The sequence below is a fragment of the Limulus polyphemus genome, unplaced genomic scaffold (genome assembly GCF_000517525.1).
Source record: "Limulus polyphemus unplaced genomic scaffold, Limulus_polyphemus-2.1.2 Scaffold1025, whole genome shotgun sequence".
Taxonomy (NCBI): domain Eukaryota; kingdom Metazoa; phylum Arthropoda; class Merostomata; order Xiphosura; family Limulidae; genus Limulus; species Limulus polyphemus.
Window position 1 is genome coordinate 20,414 of NW_013666635.1, and position 20,237 is coordinate 40,650.

Here is a 20,237-nt window from a genome sequence, read left to right on the forward strand (position 1 = left end):
ACAAAATGCTGGAACTCACAATAGTAATGGAAAAGCATTAAAAGAATGTCCTTTCTACCAAGATATATAAGAGTCAAAAACATTCAGGTACAGATCTTGGTAACAAAATAACAATATTGAATAATTCACAACTTTGTAAAATGACAGTTCCCAAAATATCACTTATATTTAGATTTACATAGTTAAACGTATGACCAATGCTTCACAGCTTACATTAATATGAGAAGATTTAAGAAACAATATTTATATCTTTTTTTTTTAATTGAGAGTAATTGTTTTGGTTATTCTACAAAAGAATTTTTTAAATCAAGAATAATTCAATTTGTTTTAAACATTGAACATTATCATAGAACAAAAATACTAGTACAATAAGAGGCTAATCACAATTCATATCAAAATAATGAAATAATGTAATATTCAAATAAGGTTTATAAACTAGAACCTCTTTAAAATGATGACACCAATCACGTATATAACCATTGCTAAACATTAACCACTCCTCTAAAGAATTCCTAGTGTATGAATTTTAAAAGTAATTTACAAAAGACAGAGCTTTTACTTATATAAAATCAAAGAAGAAGGATAAAAATGCACTAACAGTAGCAGTGTAATGGATAACATACTAGATTCATTAGTGGGTAGTGTCACTTAACCAAAAACAATGAAATTAACTTGCTTAAAAGCTGGAAATGGCTTCTACTGATGTAATGTAAAAAAAGTATTTCATAAAGTCTTATTTAAAGTCAACGTTGACACTGACTAAGATGCTTTATCATGTTATAACGTCGGGAGAAGGCTCGTCCACAGCGACTACATGTCACTCTGTTTTTAGATGTGTGCTGGAAGTAAAGGTGGCTGCTGAGAGAACCTCTTGTGCTAAAAACCTTTAGACAAAACTGGCACACCAAGGTCGAAGGATCCGAATGCACGTTAAATCGTCGGTGTGAAGTTATGAAACCTACCAGAAAATATACAGTTATAGCTTATGAACTTCAAACCTCTAAATAAATGTAAGAACAATTATGAAACAGTAGAGACAATGATAGTGACAGAATAATAATTTCTAAGCAATACTTACCTTTCAATTTTTAGGTGGGGTTTAATGTACAACATACTTTATAAAATGCATTACAGTAGTAAACTAATTTTACAAATATGGAGTGTTTCAAGACACTGCATAAAATTGGATGTTAAAGTTACAAGTAGATTTTGAAAAACAAAATATACAGTACTATGACAATCTAGTTAACAATAAAGTATTTAAATATTTCCTGTTATACAATGTACAATACATTTTTAGCAGAAATAATTTTAACCAAATGATACACTTTAGAGATATGATACTGTGAGTGCTGATTCTAATGATGTGTAACAGTAGAACATCAGTAGTAAAAGACAGTATCTTAAGACTTAAGAATTAATCAGTAGTAAAAAACATTATCAATTTACATCCACTTGAAAATACAGAAAGTCAATAGAAAAACACAAATATACGTAGTCATTAATAAAACTTCCAACATTTATCAATTTAATAAATTGCAATGGGATAGTTTTTAAACACACACACACAACATATAAAGTATTTGCCATTGTATGCCATGGAAGATTGCTAAAACTTCAAGTAATATATATATTTTTTTGCAAATAATTCCACAGACTGGGCAAAAATATTGGCAATATACAAGTTATTAATGCTTAAAATAAGCAGCTGTTAATAGACAACTGAAAAACCTTGAAAAAAGTGTTACTACAATACAACCTTTTCATCACAGCCTTTTTAAATAAAATACAATATGAAAGAATAAATATATTTTTACCAAATTCTCCCCCCCCCCAACTAAAAATACTTATCTATGCCTTTTTATAACCTTGAAATACTAAATATAACAGTCATGGTCTTCTGAAGAAGTTGTTACAAATGTTGCTCTTTAATTGTACTGACTTATTTTTCAGAGCATTGCCTTGTTTTTCTTTTTTCGGCTGAGGTCCCCCAAACATTCATTTATTAAAATTGGTCTTACCTTTCATCAATAGCATCCATTAAAGAAAACATTAACACTAGTAGTAAAAGTATAAAAGAAAAACAATAACAAGACTTTTACAGTGAATTACAACAATGGAGAATGTCTTCTTGATGGAACAAGCCCAAAACTTTAGAAATAAGTGAATACACTGGAAGCTTTCTTATGAATTGAAAAAACATGAGTTTCTTCTTAGTGACATCTGGTGGCAGTCACTTCTCTTTATTGAACAGAACTCAATATTGAAGAAACCTACATTATGGAAAAGATATAAACTATTAATATGTTGAAAACTTAACTTCATAAGAACCCAAATTAATTATCCCAAAAATGTTATTCTTCACAGTTCTCCCTTTATTTTAACTTCTAAAATTTGTAAACCTACACATATAAAGTAATATAATAAATAAAGCAACAAAAAATATTAAGATTTTTTAGTAACAGCTAACCAAACTTCCACAAACTTAATGTACGAGTCCTTATACAAAGTTTTCTTCATCACGATGTTGTATCATCTATTAAAGTATCAATCAATACCACTTTTAAACTGAGACCCATTTTCCAAGAACTACTAAAACAAAATCTTTCTCTGTATCTAAAAAAAAAAAAAAATTATATTTCTTTAATTAAATAAAGTGATCAAATGCAACCATGTTAGCAACTTAAATTTCCAGATCTTTACTGTCTTGACTGCTGTGATGCTGAATATACTATTATCGTGGAACGAAATGCAGACATCTGATAACTAACCAAGTCATAACACGAAGATGATATAACATAATTTTCTCTTTGTTATGTATTTTCTGATTCATTATTACAAGAGTGTTTAATTGAGTTAAGGAACTTACACCTGTAATACTTATATTATGAACAAACTACAAGTCTATGATTGTCTGTCTGTCTTCTTTAAAATAGTAAATCAGTAAATAAAACTCTGTTAGTACATAATAATAATAAGTGCACTTTCTTGAATTATTTAAGGTTTACCACCAGCTACTGCACACAAAGGCCAAAAAACTAACACAGGTTTAAATGTTGTGGATTAGAAGACTGTAATGAAACTTGAAAACATCATATATATTATTCAGCTCTTTATAACGAATCATAACATTCACAAAATGTTTCATGGTTTATTACAATGATTATTCTAAAAATTACATTACAGATTTTGATGGAGTAGTTTTCAGTCACAAAGTCTGATGAATCATAAGAGTAAAGAAACAAACTATATTTTGCCACAGTAAATGTAACCTAAGTTCTTCTAGTACCAAGAAAAATACTATAATATATACTATAATTTTCTTGGCTGGAAGTATTAATAGTTTACAGTACTGTGGTGAATGAACACTAAAATCCAAAAGGATTTGATATATACATCAATAACTTTGAATCTTAGATTGTTTAATAGGAGCATTTGAAATCATATTATTTGGTGGTAAAAAAAAAATCTGTGGTTTTCTAGTTTGCTTAAAGCTGTAAGATCAGCAAGTTCTTCTAGAATGAAAAAGAAAAATAATTTCAGATTGAAAATCAATTCTGAGAAAAATGTTTTCCATGACCATATGTAGTAAAATATTGTTAATATTGTACATGCGTATTAATACTTTATGTGACTACCTCTTTAATTGGAAAAACTTGCAATTTATGGGATGTTAAAAAAAGTTATAAATAACTAAGAAAACATACTAAAGCAGTTAATGTTATGTATTTAGAACTAACAAAACAGACTAAAGCAGTTAATGTTATGTATTTAGAACAACTAAGAAAGCAGACTAAAGCAGTTAATGTTATGTATTTAGAACTAACAAAACAGACTAAAGCAGTTAATGTTATGTATTTAGAACAACTAAGAAAACAGACTAAAGCAGTTAATGTTATGTATTTAGAACTAACAAAAGAGACTAAAGCAGTTAATGTTGTGTATTTAGATTTAGTCTTTCTGCAGCTATTATAAAAATTGAAATACCATCCTTTTCCCAAGTCCTCATTACATGGCATTTTTGAAGGAAACTTTCATATCTATAACTAAAGAACAACTTAACAATTGAATTCTAAGCATTACATTTAGTAGTACACAGTTCAGTTAGATGTAACAACTAACTTACTGAAAATGTGATAAAAATACACAAAATTATATATAAATGCATTTAACATTTTGTAGTTTAGTTTGGATGGGTCAAATAATATTTCAGTTACCAAATTTATGATTATAGACAACTTCAGTACTGTAACAAAATTATACAAATGAATATATATTTGAATGTATAAAGAAAAAAAAATTATAAAACAGCATTGTAGCTTTATCATTTTCATAGTCTCTTTCATGAAATGAGAAATTATACTTGATTATATAAAGAAGCTTTTTTGAGATTTTTTTTTCTTGAAGGAAGACTCAACTTTCACAACATAACAATGACAACTTGTCATAGAACTTTTAAAATTAAGTTGAAGGTTAAAGACAGTACTTTCATAGTTGTAAGACACTTTTATTATCATGAAATTAACTAAAGTAAAAAGGTTTAATAATACATTGTTACAAACAGATGCTACAGTTCTCAGATATGTGCAAGTTTGATAGCCTATAAGGGTAAAAAATAGATATTATTTATACTTTCATGCTGATTCCTCCAAGCCAATTTCCTTGGCTAGAATTTTGATAAATACCAGATTTGTAATATTGAAAGAATATATATGTTATTATAAAATAAGCTATTAAACATAGTTGTTTAAAATACCCAGTATTTGCTATTCATTTAATTCAATCAGTCCCAATCAGAAAATAACAAACAATTTTAATCATAAAATGCACCCTATTTTTTTTTTTCATCTAAAATCTACAGCACTTGGATTGGAAATGTATTACATTACACAAAACAAAAATCCACAAAAATTTCTTTAATATTCTGACAATTTAAAAAAGAAAAGAAATAAACAAGAGTCAAAAATATCTGAAACCATTAATCATAAAACAAATACTAAATGCTTACATGTTACCTAATTGCTACAACTTACACACCTACATGTTTATTTGAATAAGAAAAGTTCATCACTGACTTCCATACAAAAAAAAGTTACCAAATAGTTAGAAAGTCCTACGAGTTACTAAAACACCATGGTGAAGAAATAAAAAGAACATTTTTACCACTCATTAAAGCTTGCATGTAAGTGTATACACTATTTATTCAAGAGCACAGTATTGACTTAAATTGTACATGATACAAGTGAGAAACTTTTAATTTCCTAAACTGTATCATATATGTCAGATTTTTTTTCTTTGCATTATAAAGTACAAAATAAACAATCTATATTTCTTCTTTTACTATTTATAATTTATTTTGAATTAGTTACTATCAAGAGTTTGTTTGTTTTGAATTTCAAGCAAGATACACAAGTGTTATCTGCACTAGCCTTCCCTAATTTAGAAGTGAAAGACTAGAGGGAAGGCAGCTAGTCATCACCACCCACCACTAACTCTTGGGCTACTCTTTTCCCAATGAAGTGGGATTGACCGTTACTTATAACGCCCCACGGCTAAAAGGGCGAGCATGTTTGGTGGGATGGGGATTCGAACCCGCAACCCTCAGATTATGAGTCGAGCACCCTAACCACCTGGTCATGCCAAACCTACTATTAAGAGGTTCTGTACGTAGTTGCAAACACTTTTCCTTACTACTAATTTATGGTTATGGTATGTTAATACTGGAAAATGGCAATTTTTAATAAGCCACTCACGCATACACCGGCAACATAAAACACCTTCCAGTTTACCCTCTCAGCATAGTAAAACAGTGAATGCTTATTTAAACTTTATTCTTATCACCAATAAAACATTTTAACAGTCAGTGAGGTCAGTTAAAATTTATGAACATGAAAAAATTAAAAGACTGTCAAGACATTAACAAGTACAGATTTAGTGAGACTGCAAATGTCAACAGGTATGTATGGATAACGAAATACAAGTTTCTGTATATTTAGCATACTATCTAACAATAATGGCATGTCAGTTATCATACAGTTTATATATATAAAAAAAAAAACTTTCTTTACAACTTATCATGAGATTAGTTTAGGACATACTGTGCATTTATTCTTCAATCTTAAACATTTAAAACTTCTCTTACTTACATTTTATTGCTCATTTTCAATCCAGTATATCCCAACTTAAAAGGGTACATAAAAAGGTGGTATCGTAATTCAATCATTAAACTATTTATCCTATGATTTTATTTTACTAAATCAAATGAAAATAATCAGGATAACTTGATTATATGTAAGAATATTTCATATTAGTTTGTTTCCTTTTAAAAGCCAAATGATGAATCAAAGAGTTAATTTCACTTTTTTTTTAATAAAAATAACCATGACATCAAAGATATTGGTTCTAATATTGAATATGACACATAATGTTATCAAGTATGTTCTTAAGTGAAACAGATAAAAATTTCAATCTTCTTTCTCTTCCGTCTTCATAAATTTAATGGGAGAAGATTCCATAGATAAAATTGATACCACTTCAAAGTTGTCCTTATGGCTGTTGGTCAAATGATAATTAAGTTCATCATTACTCATAAATAGTCTTTTACAGATAGGACAGATGAACACCAGATCCTTGTGCTGCCATCTCATGTGACGGTTGAGATGATCCTTTCTGCTAACTACAGTTCCACACAGGAAACAAGCAAACTTCTCTCTACTTGGAAAGTGGATCTTCATATGGCGCTTGAGTGCTGCCCTTGAGTTAAGTTTTTGGTTACACACTACACACTGTTGGTTGGCTAATTTTCCTAAAAAACAACGGCAGTGTAATCAGTTATTATCTCCAAATGTAGGACAAGGCAAAGGACCATCTACTACATCTTATTACAAGGCAAAGGACCATCTTATTTTGAAAAATCTCTATGTACTGATAACTTTATTTTATATATCACAACATGGATTTTAGTAATATAAATCATAACAATAAAAACCAGTATAAACACAAGTTCATAATACAAAGACATCCATTCATATCATCAAATAAGTGGTAACTTGTTTAAGTTATTGAGATCATCTAAGGATTACCACTTCATAGCAGCACAGAACATTAAAATGTAATAAACTTGTTCAAAAAACAAGAAGTACTTTCTTGATCTGGGTTTGGTCTACATTAAAACAGAATAGTAGTACACAGTATTCAACTTTAAACAAAACACAGTTCACTAAATTCTTTATTTGAACAAATTACACAAAAGGTACAGCTAATATTCTCTTATGCACAAGTAAACAGAAAATCTAAAATGGTTTCAACCATAAGATATGTACCTGATATACAGGAAAACTCAAATATTCAGATTTAATATTTTGAACCATTCTTTTCAGTAATGAAGAGAGGTTTAACGTGGCACAGAAATATTTATAAAACAAATCTTTTAACAAAGAAAATACCTTCTAGCAACAAATATGACTCACTATTCCTCCTATTAAGATTTTGCAAGCCATTCTTACACACCACAAAAGATTAATAGTAACATGGACAGGTATTCTAGATCATGTTGGTGTTTTATTAAACTCTGGTATTATCATTGATATTAAGTCTTGGGTTTCATAGGTTTTGTTTTTATATAACCAGATTGTAAGTTTGTTGCTATGTTTCTATATTAAGTGAGACTCGCAGTCAACTGCTACATTTCTAAATTATGCAAGACTGGCAGTGCACTGCTACTTTTCTAGATTAGGTAAGATGAACTTCCACACACCTACATTTAAAGATTATATAAATCTGGCATCCAACTACTAAGTTTCTATATTAAGTTTTTTTTATATATTCTGAGTTTTTATTAACATTTGGAGCCAACTATCACTTCTCTCCTATTTTATTGTTTAGTCATCATCACACATTGATATGATCAATAGTTTTTTGGAATATTCTTGGGTAAAATTAAATGATTGTAAATAAGAAAACTTGACCACAACTGTCTAAGCAACTCAAGGTAATTAAATTAAAATTCATTATCATTTTTGAAGTGCCAATGTGCTTTGATTTTTTCAATAAGAATACTTTTAAAGTGAACCAAAATTACATACTTGAATTGCAACACCAAAGTATTATACTTTTGATGAGTTTTGGTTTGATTGGAAGTTTGCACAAAGCTACACGAGAGTTATCTGCACTAGCTGTCCCTAACTTAACAGTGAAAGACTAGAGGGAAGGCAGCTAGTCATCACTACCCACTGCCAACTCTTTTATTAATTAATGGTGGATTGACCATCACATTATAATGTCCTCACAGCTGAAAGGACGAGCATGTTTGGTGGGATGGGGATTCAAACCCACGGCCCACAGATTGCAAGTCAAGCACCCTAACCACCAGGCCATGAACAGCAACATTAAACATTGATAATTATATCATAATAATAATGAAAAAATATTAATGAATCTCAGCACTGGTTACATACTTTTCTACTGACAAAACTCTTTCATACACAGTATGTTAATGACTTGATTAAATATGTTTGATATTTTAAAGATTTAAAGACCAGCATTAAATTACATTTTTATCAAAACTGCAAGATGTTCACTAAAAAAATTATTAGTGACTAACTCCTTTAAACTGTGCACTTTTTACAAAATGAAAAACTTACATGATACCAAATCCTGCCATAACAAGATTTCACTGTATGAAATGATGTTACTAACTAGACTTCCCTCATGATGACAGAGTTGCTGATGAGCCAAGATTGTATTTTCTAGAGTAGGCTCTAACCATACTGATAACAAACATGAAACTTTGAACCCTGGTTATGAATTGCCATGTGGCATTAACATGCTTTTCCATCAGGACATTTGCTTCTCAAACAATGAACATGTGAAATTACTAGTCCGTGTCCTACCTTTGCTTTTCAATCTTTCAAATGTCCGAATCTCATATACACAGCTATCTTTATTAACCATCACCAATGGAAAGTTGGAGATTGTTAGAGCAAGGAATACCTGAATGAAATTATATTTAATAACAAATCACATGCCTGTCATAGATATATATATATTTGTAAAATTTTTTAGGACTTCATTTTACATTTTTAATATAAAAACCACTTTTTACCAATAAACTAAAAGTTGACTTAACTGTTTGGTAAAAATGTGGTTTTTATATTAATTACATCAACAGTTCAGTTGCTCTTATGTAGTTATGATAATTAATTTGTAATTGATTTAATAACTAATCAGAATATACTTTTTTTCTGGTTCATGAATGCAAAGAATTTTAAATTCATATCTCCTGAGTATATATTAATTTGTTTCTGTAAACAGTAAAGTATATTGAAAAAACAATATGAATCTTGTTGATTTCAACCCACTTTAACTGAAACAACTGTAGATGATTTGAATTCACAGGTTTAAATGTATATTTTAAATTGACAGCTTAACCACTAGGACAAAACATAAACTTTGAAATATCAATATTAAAGGATTTTAATGAAAGCTAAATTTTCACAACTCTTACATACGTACGAGACAGATTTCTGAATGATATTTTTAAAAACCAAGCTATATATTTTATGCCTTTATATAAAAATTAATAAGATAGATAATAAATGGTGACAATAAATTAAATCTTAACTTGATTGGATCTAAAAACATTAAATTACAAATAATCAAAAAGTGTTAGATCATGGAGATGAAAATACTCCAAGTTAAGTGTATGAATCAACCTTCTGTAAGAACACACACTAAATTACTCTGTTAAGAATTAGTGTTTTCATAATTTTAAAGGTATTTGGGTATGATTAATTTCAGTGCATATAGTGAAGAATGTACAGAAGCATTCATTACTAAACCATGTTCTATACAAAACCAATTCATATATATAGACTTGTTGTATAGTTAAAGACTTAAAATAAGAACTTTCCTGTTAAATGAATATTTAATAAATCACCTGTAATTTAGTATTCAACCACTTCATTTTAGTTGGAAAATTAACAATTCAAATTTGGCAAGAATAATATATACTTAACATGAATACATGGTATATATAATGTTTTACATTAAAATTGTTGATAAAACTTGAAATGCCATGAATTAAAGCTATTATTCAGCTTTACTGCTTCATAATAAATGCTCTTTTCAAATGAAGTACACATATAATGAAGCTCAAAAATTATATAACCTCAGGCTAAAAGTTACTATACAACCATATGATAATATAATACACAATAGTGGAAATAATTATGAAAATGAACTCTACCAGAATACAGTTACATGTTGACATAGTTTACAGTATGATTGGCTGTCATCCAACCAATCAGATAGTGTTAACCAGCATAATGTATATAGGAGTAAAAGCTGTCATACTATTCCCAGTAGTAGCATGATGCATGCATGCAGAGTGTGGTACTCCAAGATATACTGATTTCTTGTTTGCTTATGATTAGTATCTGCAAGCAACATGAGGTTCAACAGTAAACATTATAGATTTAAATCTGAATTCTCTGTTTCCTACTGACTTCGAAATGAGAAAAACACTGAATACAATGTAAACAAAATGAAAAGTAATCTTTATCTATAACAAAAGTTATTCAAAGTGGTAAGCAGTCTAGATAACAATAACTTCACTAGAGATCCAATGCTGTTCTAGACTAATAGAGAGTGCAGCACTATAGACAAGACTCTGTAGTGCCATTCCTCTCAGTGTGCATGCACTACCCACATCAGTGTTGGTCATTCCAATAAAAAATGACACATCCTCAAGGTATCACTGACCTACCAATGAAAAAGAACACCATCTACCTTTCCAATCCCACTACAAGTACACTTGTCATCAAAAAGAATAGATAGCTAGAGCAAAAAGAACTTAACATTCCATGTGACTCAGATATGTATGAAAAAAATTTGAAAATTCTAGACAAACAAATCATTCACCTTACCAAACTAAAAAGACAGAAAACACTAAATATACTTTGCACACTACAACCAGCTTCCACAACAGAAATGCCTTCCTCTTGACAAATGTGTAGAAATAAAAGATTTGGCTGGTTAAGGCTGTTCCATGCAACAGATTGAGTAAAATATCATGTCTCAGTACAAGTTGTATTAAAACTGAAGAGGGTACGTGAAACCAACACCACTGATAGTTAGTGGAAGTCCAAGCTCTTCAAAAGTGATGTTAAGTAATTCAGGATATGTTTTGTACATGATAAATGACAATTCAATAGATATCTTACAAATGATGTAGCTACAAATACATGTGTGGTTATTAACACCGAAACAGTATGATACTCGCTAGTATGAAGTGGCTACAACAGATCTGTAGGTGCTCACATATCACTCCGTAGGAGAGAGAACCAAACCAAAACATTTAAATAGGCATTAGACTTCAAACAATGGGATGAGCAAAGCTAGAGGAGGGTGCTCTTTACAAATGAATCAAAATTCAACTTTTTAGATAACAATGAGAATTAGTTTGAATCAATGCATGACAAAAACAGTGAAGCATACTGGGAGATCAATACAACTGTGGCCCGATTGTCAGTCAGAGCTGGATAATTTAATCAATTACCTATAAGCAGCAACTACATTGATTAGTCATAAATCAATTAATTGAAATTGGTTTCTTATTACAACTGTTTTTAATTACTACAAAATCAAAAATTACAATTAAATTGATTGTCATACAAAAATCAAATAACTGGAATTAGGGTTTCTGGTTATTACAAGCTTTGATTATTCCAACTATCCAAGTAATCAAAATAGTGCTATTACATTTATTTATTGTAAAGCACAAAACTGCATAATGGACTATTTGTGCTCTGCCCAATTTTGGTCTAAAGTATTTCTTTTACTTGAAGTTTGTTCAGCTTTAGTGATTTTGGAAGGGACATCATGATTGAAGTTAAATTCCTACTGGCACCAAACACGCTCACCCTGTTTTTGTTATGGCAAAACTATTAAGGCTATCTACCACTGTCACTAATTTTGACCTGTTGAAGGAAGGGAAGGCAAACGTCTGACAGCATCCCCTGCCAACTTTTTTTTGCTTATGTGTACCATGGTTTGAGGAACACTGTAATAATCAATTAATTGAATGTAAATGATTAACAAATTAGCAAATATCACTAACCATCTAGCTCTAATGTCAGCCAATGGTGTTGTAGATCTACACAAAATTGATGGCAACCTGACTGCTACAAGATACAAGAATATACATATCCATCTCGTCATTCCTTTAGGAAAAAGATCTGTTTGGGAGGGATTCATCTTCCAGCTAGACAGTGATTTCATGCATGGAGTAAATGTAGCAAAACAATATCTGGAAGGAAAAAGATGTCAATGGAATACTCACAACCATGGTATGGCTTTGCCTGCACAAAGTTCTGATATGAATATCATTAAGGTGTATAGGCTTTCTCGGAAACTGATACAGTCAACTGACAACCAAAGAATTTGGCAGAACTATGGGAAGTAAAACAGGACACATGAAACAGCCTTTTACAACCATAACTGTGTAGTAGCATAAAAACAAGGTGTAATGCTCTGTTTGAAGCAAATACAAAATACTAAAACATTTTACTTATTATTCAGCTTTTTGTATTATCTCTAATATATTATATTGATGATAAATGAATCATTTATCTAGTACTGTATGTGTATCACCTGTCAATTTCTTTACTTATTTTCAATAGTGTACAAGTAATTAATTTACATAAAAACAAAACAAAAACCAAATGTTTCTCTAGAACTTTAATATCCCACTTCATAAGAGATTAATGTCACTTCTCCCAAAAACACAACTGAAGAAGTTGTTGCAGTGGATACTTAAATGCACTCAGGAAAACTAACAAAAAAAGAAGTTAATTTGAATTAATTTTTATCTTTTAGTCCACATAAAGATAACAAAAAAAATTTTTACTCTCATCACATTTAATCAGGATGCAAAAGACACACACACACACCTTACTTTGTGTATTAGATAAACAAAAACATTCTTCAGTTTCATTTATAAGAAAACAAAACATACTATGAAAGTTTCATTAAAGTAACATTGTACTATTTATAGGTACTTTTGGCTGCAACTAATTCAATATTGTAGATTTTTACAAGCATATTTTTAAATTCTTTATATAACAATTCATTAGAAAACCTGGTTCACATTATGCCCAAAACAAGTAACTAGGGTATGTAGACAATTAACATTTCTTAGCAAATAAAAAACAACTACATGTGTGTTTCATTAAAAAGAAAAAAAAACTGCCAGAAGACAACAGCACGACATATTCATTTATTGTACTTTTTTTCTTTTACATGGACTTATTTCCCTAGAAAACCTTCAATAAAACACTGAATCTCACAGTGCAGCTCATTAAGTTGAAAAGTTATTCACTTCTGACTTATTTGGTCATTTATATGGGGTGAATGAACTCTGGAAACATTGCTTCTTATTGATCCTGCAAATGTAGATTCATGAGATCATAATCCTTAAAATCCTATACACAATACATCATAGCATGGGTAGAAACAATAAATCAGTGAAACAAGTTTATTTGTTCTGATGTTGACGAGAATAACACCAAATTGAGATAACACATTCAATATTACATGTTATTTAACAGTAAAGTCATAAAACACATCAGTGTAGTAATATTCACAGGAACTCTTGATTACCATTACCAGCTGTTTTTGTTCCTTAACTGTCACTTCTGTTTTTCACTGGACAGAAGAGGAGAAGGTGTCTTTTGGCCGAGTACTTTCTTCCAAAAGCTTTCCCACAATAAGGACATGGATATGACAAGGTAGACGAACAGTCTTGATACTGATGACCTCGTAATGCTGCCTTAGTAGCATAAGACTTGCCACAGCGTTCACAAACAAATGGTTTTGGATGATTCTCAATTACAGCCATTGTTCTCCCATACCAGTTTCCTTAAAGGAAAAGAGAAATAATTTGTTACTGTATATCAATAAAAGCTTAATAAGACAAAGCAATATCCTACATTAACTTCAATCAATATCAACATTACATCTGGACAGAGTAGAAGCAAGAGTCTTTTGGTTGGAACTTTCACAAGTTTTCCCATTATAAGAACAAAGATATGAAAAGGTAGACAAAAAGTCTTCATACTGATGGCCTCGTAATGCAGACTTAATAGCATAAGCCTTACAGCATTCACAAATAAATGTTATTGAATGATTTTCAATTACAGCCGTTGTTCTTCCACATCACTTTCCTTAATGAAAAAGAAAAAATATTTTATGACTATATATTGACAAATGCTTAAAAGAAAAAAGAAGTATGGCAGCTACAATATGTTAACATCATTTACTGTTCTCAATGTTACAGACTATAAGAAATTCTCTAAAATCTTATGGAAAAAAAACAAACAAACTGTCCAACAAGCAATGAGTGAACATTTTTAATGCCAATCTGATTCAAAAATACATATTTCCATACCACAAAAACAAATTTTAAAATACTTTCAATGCAAGAATCACAACAACAGATATTTTTCATGCAGGAAACAAAGCTTAAAACACTGTTTCTTTGGCTGTTAGTTTTCATCCAAATACTCAGTAAATAGAGTGCAAGTACTTCTAAGTTCCACAGCAAAATGTAATAGTTTATGTAGTATTTGAAGAGTATTAATTTCAACATCTTCATTCAATATTACATACACAGTACAACTTTATTTTTGTAACTTCATATTAATTAAAACACTTTAAGCTGCAAAAAATCTTTTTCTTAGTTTTTCAAGACTAGTTGAATTAAGACAAAAATTGTAACGACAAACACACTGGTTTATTGTTCTCAGTCATTACTCAAATGAATTGCAATGAAATGCCATTCAAAACCTTTCTACACAGGTGCAGTCCATTAACAATGCTTTTCAAGCTGACAGTAGTTTTCCGTAAAGCTTAGCCTTCATCAATATAATGCTGTTAAAGCATACATGCTTTTCCAGAGATAATACAGCTTTGGTTAAATTTGCACCAATATTTACGAATAAGTACAATTTGTAGTTACAGCAAGTCACTGTACAACTAGATGGGTAAGGTGGTGAAACAAATGCTACAGATCACAGATTCACCAGCAGGCTATGCATAGTTGTGACGAGCCCTCAATCTAAGTAACAGTAAATACTAATTACAATTCAACTTTATAATCATGCAATTGTATATCTAAATAAGTGTTACACACATTTAAAATGCATAGTCAAGTAGAAATATTTGAAAAGTAAAATAAATGGCAAAAATATCACATTTTTCGTAAATACATACAAAACACCAAACATACACCTGTGCAAAAGTCTTCACAGCTCACACTTACAGCACAAAATTCTGTTAAGCATACTAAAAAGCCATAAAATAATGCACAAATTTATTTCTGTACCAAGTAATTTCACTGTCATACATGTATTGTACCACCTATATGGCAAAAATATAAGTTTAGATTTTGAGGAAATAGAGGAATAAAATATGACTACTTTTTTTTATACACTGTTACCCAACTAAGAAAAACTCACAATAATAATTTATGAAGCATAGTGCAAGGCATTATACCTAATATCTTGTACTGTTACATTCCATAAAAATCAACAGTAAGAATAAAAGACATTACATGCAAAAGAAAACTTTTTTTTGTATACTTTAGACCAAATAGTAAAAAATTATACACTGTGAAAAGCATTATGCTTATAATTTCACTTCTAAAATAGAAGATGAATGTAGAATAAAAGTAAACATAAATCTTTATAGGCAAGAAATGCATATAACTAATTATTTCCTAACTGCAAACTTCTGTCAAATATGTTAACTTTTTTTTTAAATTTTCACATACAATTTATGATTTTGGCTTGTTACATTTAAAGTTTTGTTGTCAGCAGTACTAATAAGTAAATGTATGCTGTGTATGCCTTCATCTATATGATTAGAATTAAATTTAAAAATAAATCTTTACCAGAAGATCCACCCCAAGTCTATATTACAACAGAAAAAATCCTACAAACATGACATTTAGTTTTGTTTAAGCCTTGCCTAATGGATCAACAGCAGAATATGTTCTGAATTTTTAGTGGCATTAGCCAATGATATTAATCTTCCTTAAATGGCTATTTGCACCAATTATAAATACATATATGTTGAAGGAAAAAATAGTTTATTATACCGCTCATTATCAGACATAATAATGTAGTATATTAGTTATAAAGGATAATATATATGTAACTTAGCTGTTTAGATCGAGCTTTGAACTGTGTATTGTTAGGAATAGTCACACTTTAAAAGTTGTAATTAAACATTTTACAAGAATAAATAAATAAAAATATCAGTAGTTTTATTCTAAAAATTGTCCAGCAAGATGACAAACTTTGTGAACAGTATTCAGATAATCAATAGGGAATGGTTTGGGACATCCTAGATCACTTCTATGACCAAGCCTAGGTCTTCAGAAATGGTCTGGAAATTACAAGGTTTTTCTTAATATCTTTTGCTTTCAGACACAAAAGAGGCAAATTTTGCAATTCGTGTGATTCAATGATTTAGATGACTGTGAAGCATGATACGAGTTATTTGGTGTGAATAGTTAAGAATAAAAGAGTATGAATTTTCTAAATAGTCAGAATTATTTGACAAGACTGAAGATATGGCTAAGAAAGTGAAATATACAAAAAACATAAATGAAGCATAACTTGAATAAGGAACAATTTAAATAACATTTTTCTCAAATACTTTCTTAAGCCATACAGAAAAAAATTTTTTCTTTAAAAGTTAATGTCAATTATCATTACGGTGAATAAAGTACTTGTTGAACATAATTTTAATCAGCTTATGTTTAGTATAAATAGAAAAATTATTATCTTGAGTTAAAATGTTCAATTAAAAATAGTAAAAAATTGAAATTATTTTGTAAAAGAACTCAACTACTGTTGTATTTATATTAGACTTTACTACTGTAAAATTTAACAGAACAAATGTTTGTTACTTTTGTAGAGTATTAAAGAATCTTATTATTCATATCAGTAATAAGTGCTTAATTGTCAACATTTAAATTACATACCTGCAGTCATTTTGAATTTTATTTGTCTACCAATATTTATTTTTGTTTGAAATTGACAATACAGCTTTCGTACAAACAGGAAAGCTAGAAAGTACAATGTGTAAATTACTGCTAGGAAATGCTGTTATTAGAATTTGTTTAAAAATTACCACTAATTTTATAATATTAGTTTAACACAGTCATAAAGTTTTGACAGAATTATCATTATTCTTATCTTCAATTTACTTTGTAAACGTACATAAAACGGCTGATCCTGGACTCTGTCTTGTGACCATAGGTGAAATAGAAATAAAACCAGAAGCAGATAATACACTAGCACCATCATATGCTCAAAGGAGTGAAATAACAATAAACTAGAGATGTTAAGGTGAAAGATTTGTGTAACTAAACTCTGAAGCCATGTTCTGGATCTATTATACAAGTGACTTTCTAGAATTGTTAGATTGAAGGCTAAAAATTATATCTGATGGCCCAGAACAGAGGGCCAAATCACGTAATTCATGCTCATATCTACAAAATATACCTGGCCCTGTAACACTACATCCATAGGTGTTGCCAAGCAACTTATAGAAGTGTATACACAGATTTTACAGAACCTTTTGAGCAACACATGTACTTGATTGTGATTGGTGCACATTCAAAAAGACCTGAAGTACATATAATACTCTACTACAGTCAGCAAGACCATCCTGGTGTTACATGACTTGTTTAGCCACTGTGGTATCCCTGAGAAGTATCAAAAATGGTCCACAATTTGTGTGGAATGAACTTGAGCTATTGGTCAAAACCATGGGGTCAAACACATTTGGTCACCAGATCATCCAGCCTTTAAATGGGATAACTGAAAAGTTCATATATTTGATAAATGAACTCGAGCATTTCTCAAAACTTGAACTTCTCCCAGGCAGTTGAAATCTTATATCGAGATGTTTAACGTTTTTAATGAAGATTCCTCAGTTGATAAAATATTTGCTGGCATACCATCTATTTTGATGGTAACTCCCACTATGGTCTCATAATTTTTCTGGCTTCTTATTCTGAAAGTAATGTAACAGCAGCTGAAATGCCATTGGCTGTTATTAAAAAAATGCTAACCTGTTCATTGGAAAAAAACCTCTAAACCATTTGGATTCACAGGACACTACAAAAGTTTGAGAACCATGGACAGAAAGCAAAGTTTCAGTTGATGTTTATAATTAAGATAGTGAACAAGTATAAAGAAAGGGGCAGAATAAGCCCTTGGCTACCATGGGGTTATGAGATAATCTATCCTTTATTTCTAGTTAGATGAATGTTGTTCTTTTATAAAGGTACAATCCAGTATAGTGGGGAGGAAATGTTATGTAGTTGTGTTATGCTGTCCATGAGATGTTGAAGCACATACAGATTAAGGTAATACAAAAAGCAATAGTTTCACTATTGAACAATAAGTGTCCTGTCTGGTAAGACATGGGTTAACTACGATAATCAATAAAGGTTATCTGCTTTAGTACCTTACTTTCATTCATTCATTTTATTATTCAAAAAATTATGTTTCTTAAGTGATAAATTAAAACAAGTCATGGACTTGGTGAAGAAAATAATAAACTTTATCAGATCAATATGTTTTCAGATCTTTCAAGAATTATTGGGTGAAATATCTACTAATATTATATGCTTGTCCATAATAAAAACAAATATTCCACAAATTTAACATTTTTTGGGGTCCATTCTGTGTCACCAATTCAAGTCCTGTTATACAGTAGACTAAGTTACCTACCATAATGCTGTATAAATACATTTTGAACTGTCTATAATACTACGATTCAAATCTTATTTTATGATGCTTTATACGTTGCTAATTACATTCTGAATTAGTGAAAATTCACAAGAAACAAAAACATTTTGTATGCCTTGCTTCGAACAACAATTTACATATTTTTGTCAATTTTCAAGGAAATCCATGCAGTCAATTATTGCAAAAAAACAGACAAAATGAACTATGATCCCTACTCCCATTAGAGGACACTAATATTAAAATTATGAAAATTTAAATATGGATACTTAGTTTGAACAATCCCTTACATGTTTGTGTTAAATTTCATGTACATCAGCTCAATAATTCTCAGCTCATGGTCCTATACTTATGAATTCCAAAAGGAACTTTCAAAAACTTTAATCAGAAATACTTAATTTGGAAAATTGTTTACATGCTCATAGCAATTTTCATGTTTGTCCTTTTGACATCATACAAGGGTTCAAGAGTGAAGATTTCCAATATCTGAACTTAGAATATTGTTTTAATGGTAAAAGCTAATACCAATTTCCAAGTAAGTTAGTTCAATAACATCTGAGAGCCCCCAAAGTTCCCACATTTCTGAGTCCCACTTACCACTCTTAGAATTTTTTTTAGTTATTTACTTCCAAATTACATTTCTTCTCATGCCACCTGCTTGGTCACCCATAATATCAGCATCAATAAAAAGAAATTGTGAATGTCTATGAAAGTAACATATCAATTTATTTACAAGTCATGAAACCTGAGATTGCACTTTTAAGATGATTAGAGTGAAGAGTATTTCACAAGATCATTTGTCAATACCTTATGACATTTTAGCTTATTCTAGTCTTAAGTACTGTGACACATTTCAAAATGTTTGTTGTCTCACGAAGTAGTTTATTTACCCTTATTAATTCACATTAATATTACTCAAAAATTATCTGGTGCCATGTTTTGACATCTTGTGACGACTGAGATTACTCTTCCAGTAGTAACTAAGATTACAGATGCTACAGATGTATTTATTCCTGAAGGACATGTGTTTCATCATATGAGTTCTGTAGTTGACCATGTTAGTGAATCGTTTGTTACACTGTTGACAGTAGAACTGACGTCGTCTCTTTCCTCCCCAATAGGCTGCTGAATAATCTATAAAGAACAGAATACAAGTACCTATATGATTTACCACTTATACTACAAAATTAAGTTCTCTAAATATTTCGTTAATCACTTCTAGGGAAAAAATAAATAAATTGCACATTTTTTCAACCATACTATATAAAACATCAATATTAATCTTTAACAAAACAAATGTATCTGTGATTATACGTGTATTACTAACAACAGCATGAATGCACCAGAGTATTTTCAATACTGACCTGGAGTATTTACAGATGGGTATTAAAAAAAAACTCTTCTTTTACTAAAATC

The 20,237-nt window shown here is 30.0% G+C and overlaps 1 protein-coding gene across 5 annotated transcripts in view; it reads right to left on the minus strand.

Annotated features, from left to right (window-relative positions):
* Positions 1-375: 375 nt before the first annotated feature.
* LOC111086340 (zinc finger and BTB domain-containing protein 14-like) overlaps positions 376-20,237 on the minus strand; it is a 46,398-nt gene continuing 26,536 nt past the window's right edge. The window contains exons 2-3 of one of the 5 annotated variants that reach the window (XM_022388786.1): positions 8,892-8,991; positions 5,540-6,805 (exon numbers count right to left, since the gene is read on the minus strand). In XM_022388786.1, coding sequence (XP_022244494.1) covers positions 6,465-6,805; positions 8,892-8,991 — 441 coding nt within the window. In that variant the 3' untranslated portion in view covers positions 5,540-6,464. Of the gene's footprint in view, positions 959-5,539; positions 6,806-8,891; positions 8,992-13,684; positions 13,918-19,711; positions 19,956-20,237 lie in introns of those variants that run through there. The other 4 variants (XR_002611068.1, XR_002611067.1, XR_002611070.1 and 1 more) reach the window with 4 other exon arrangements.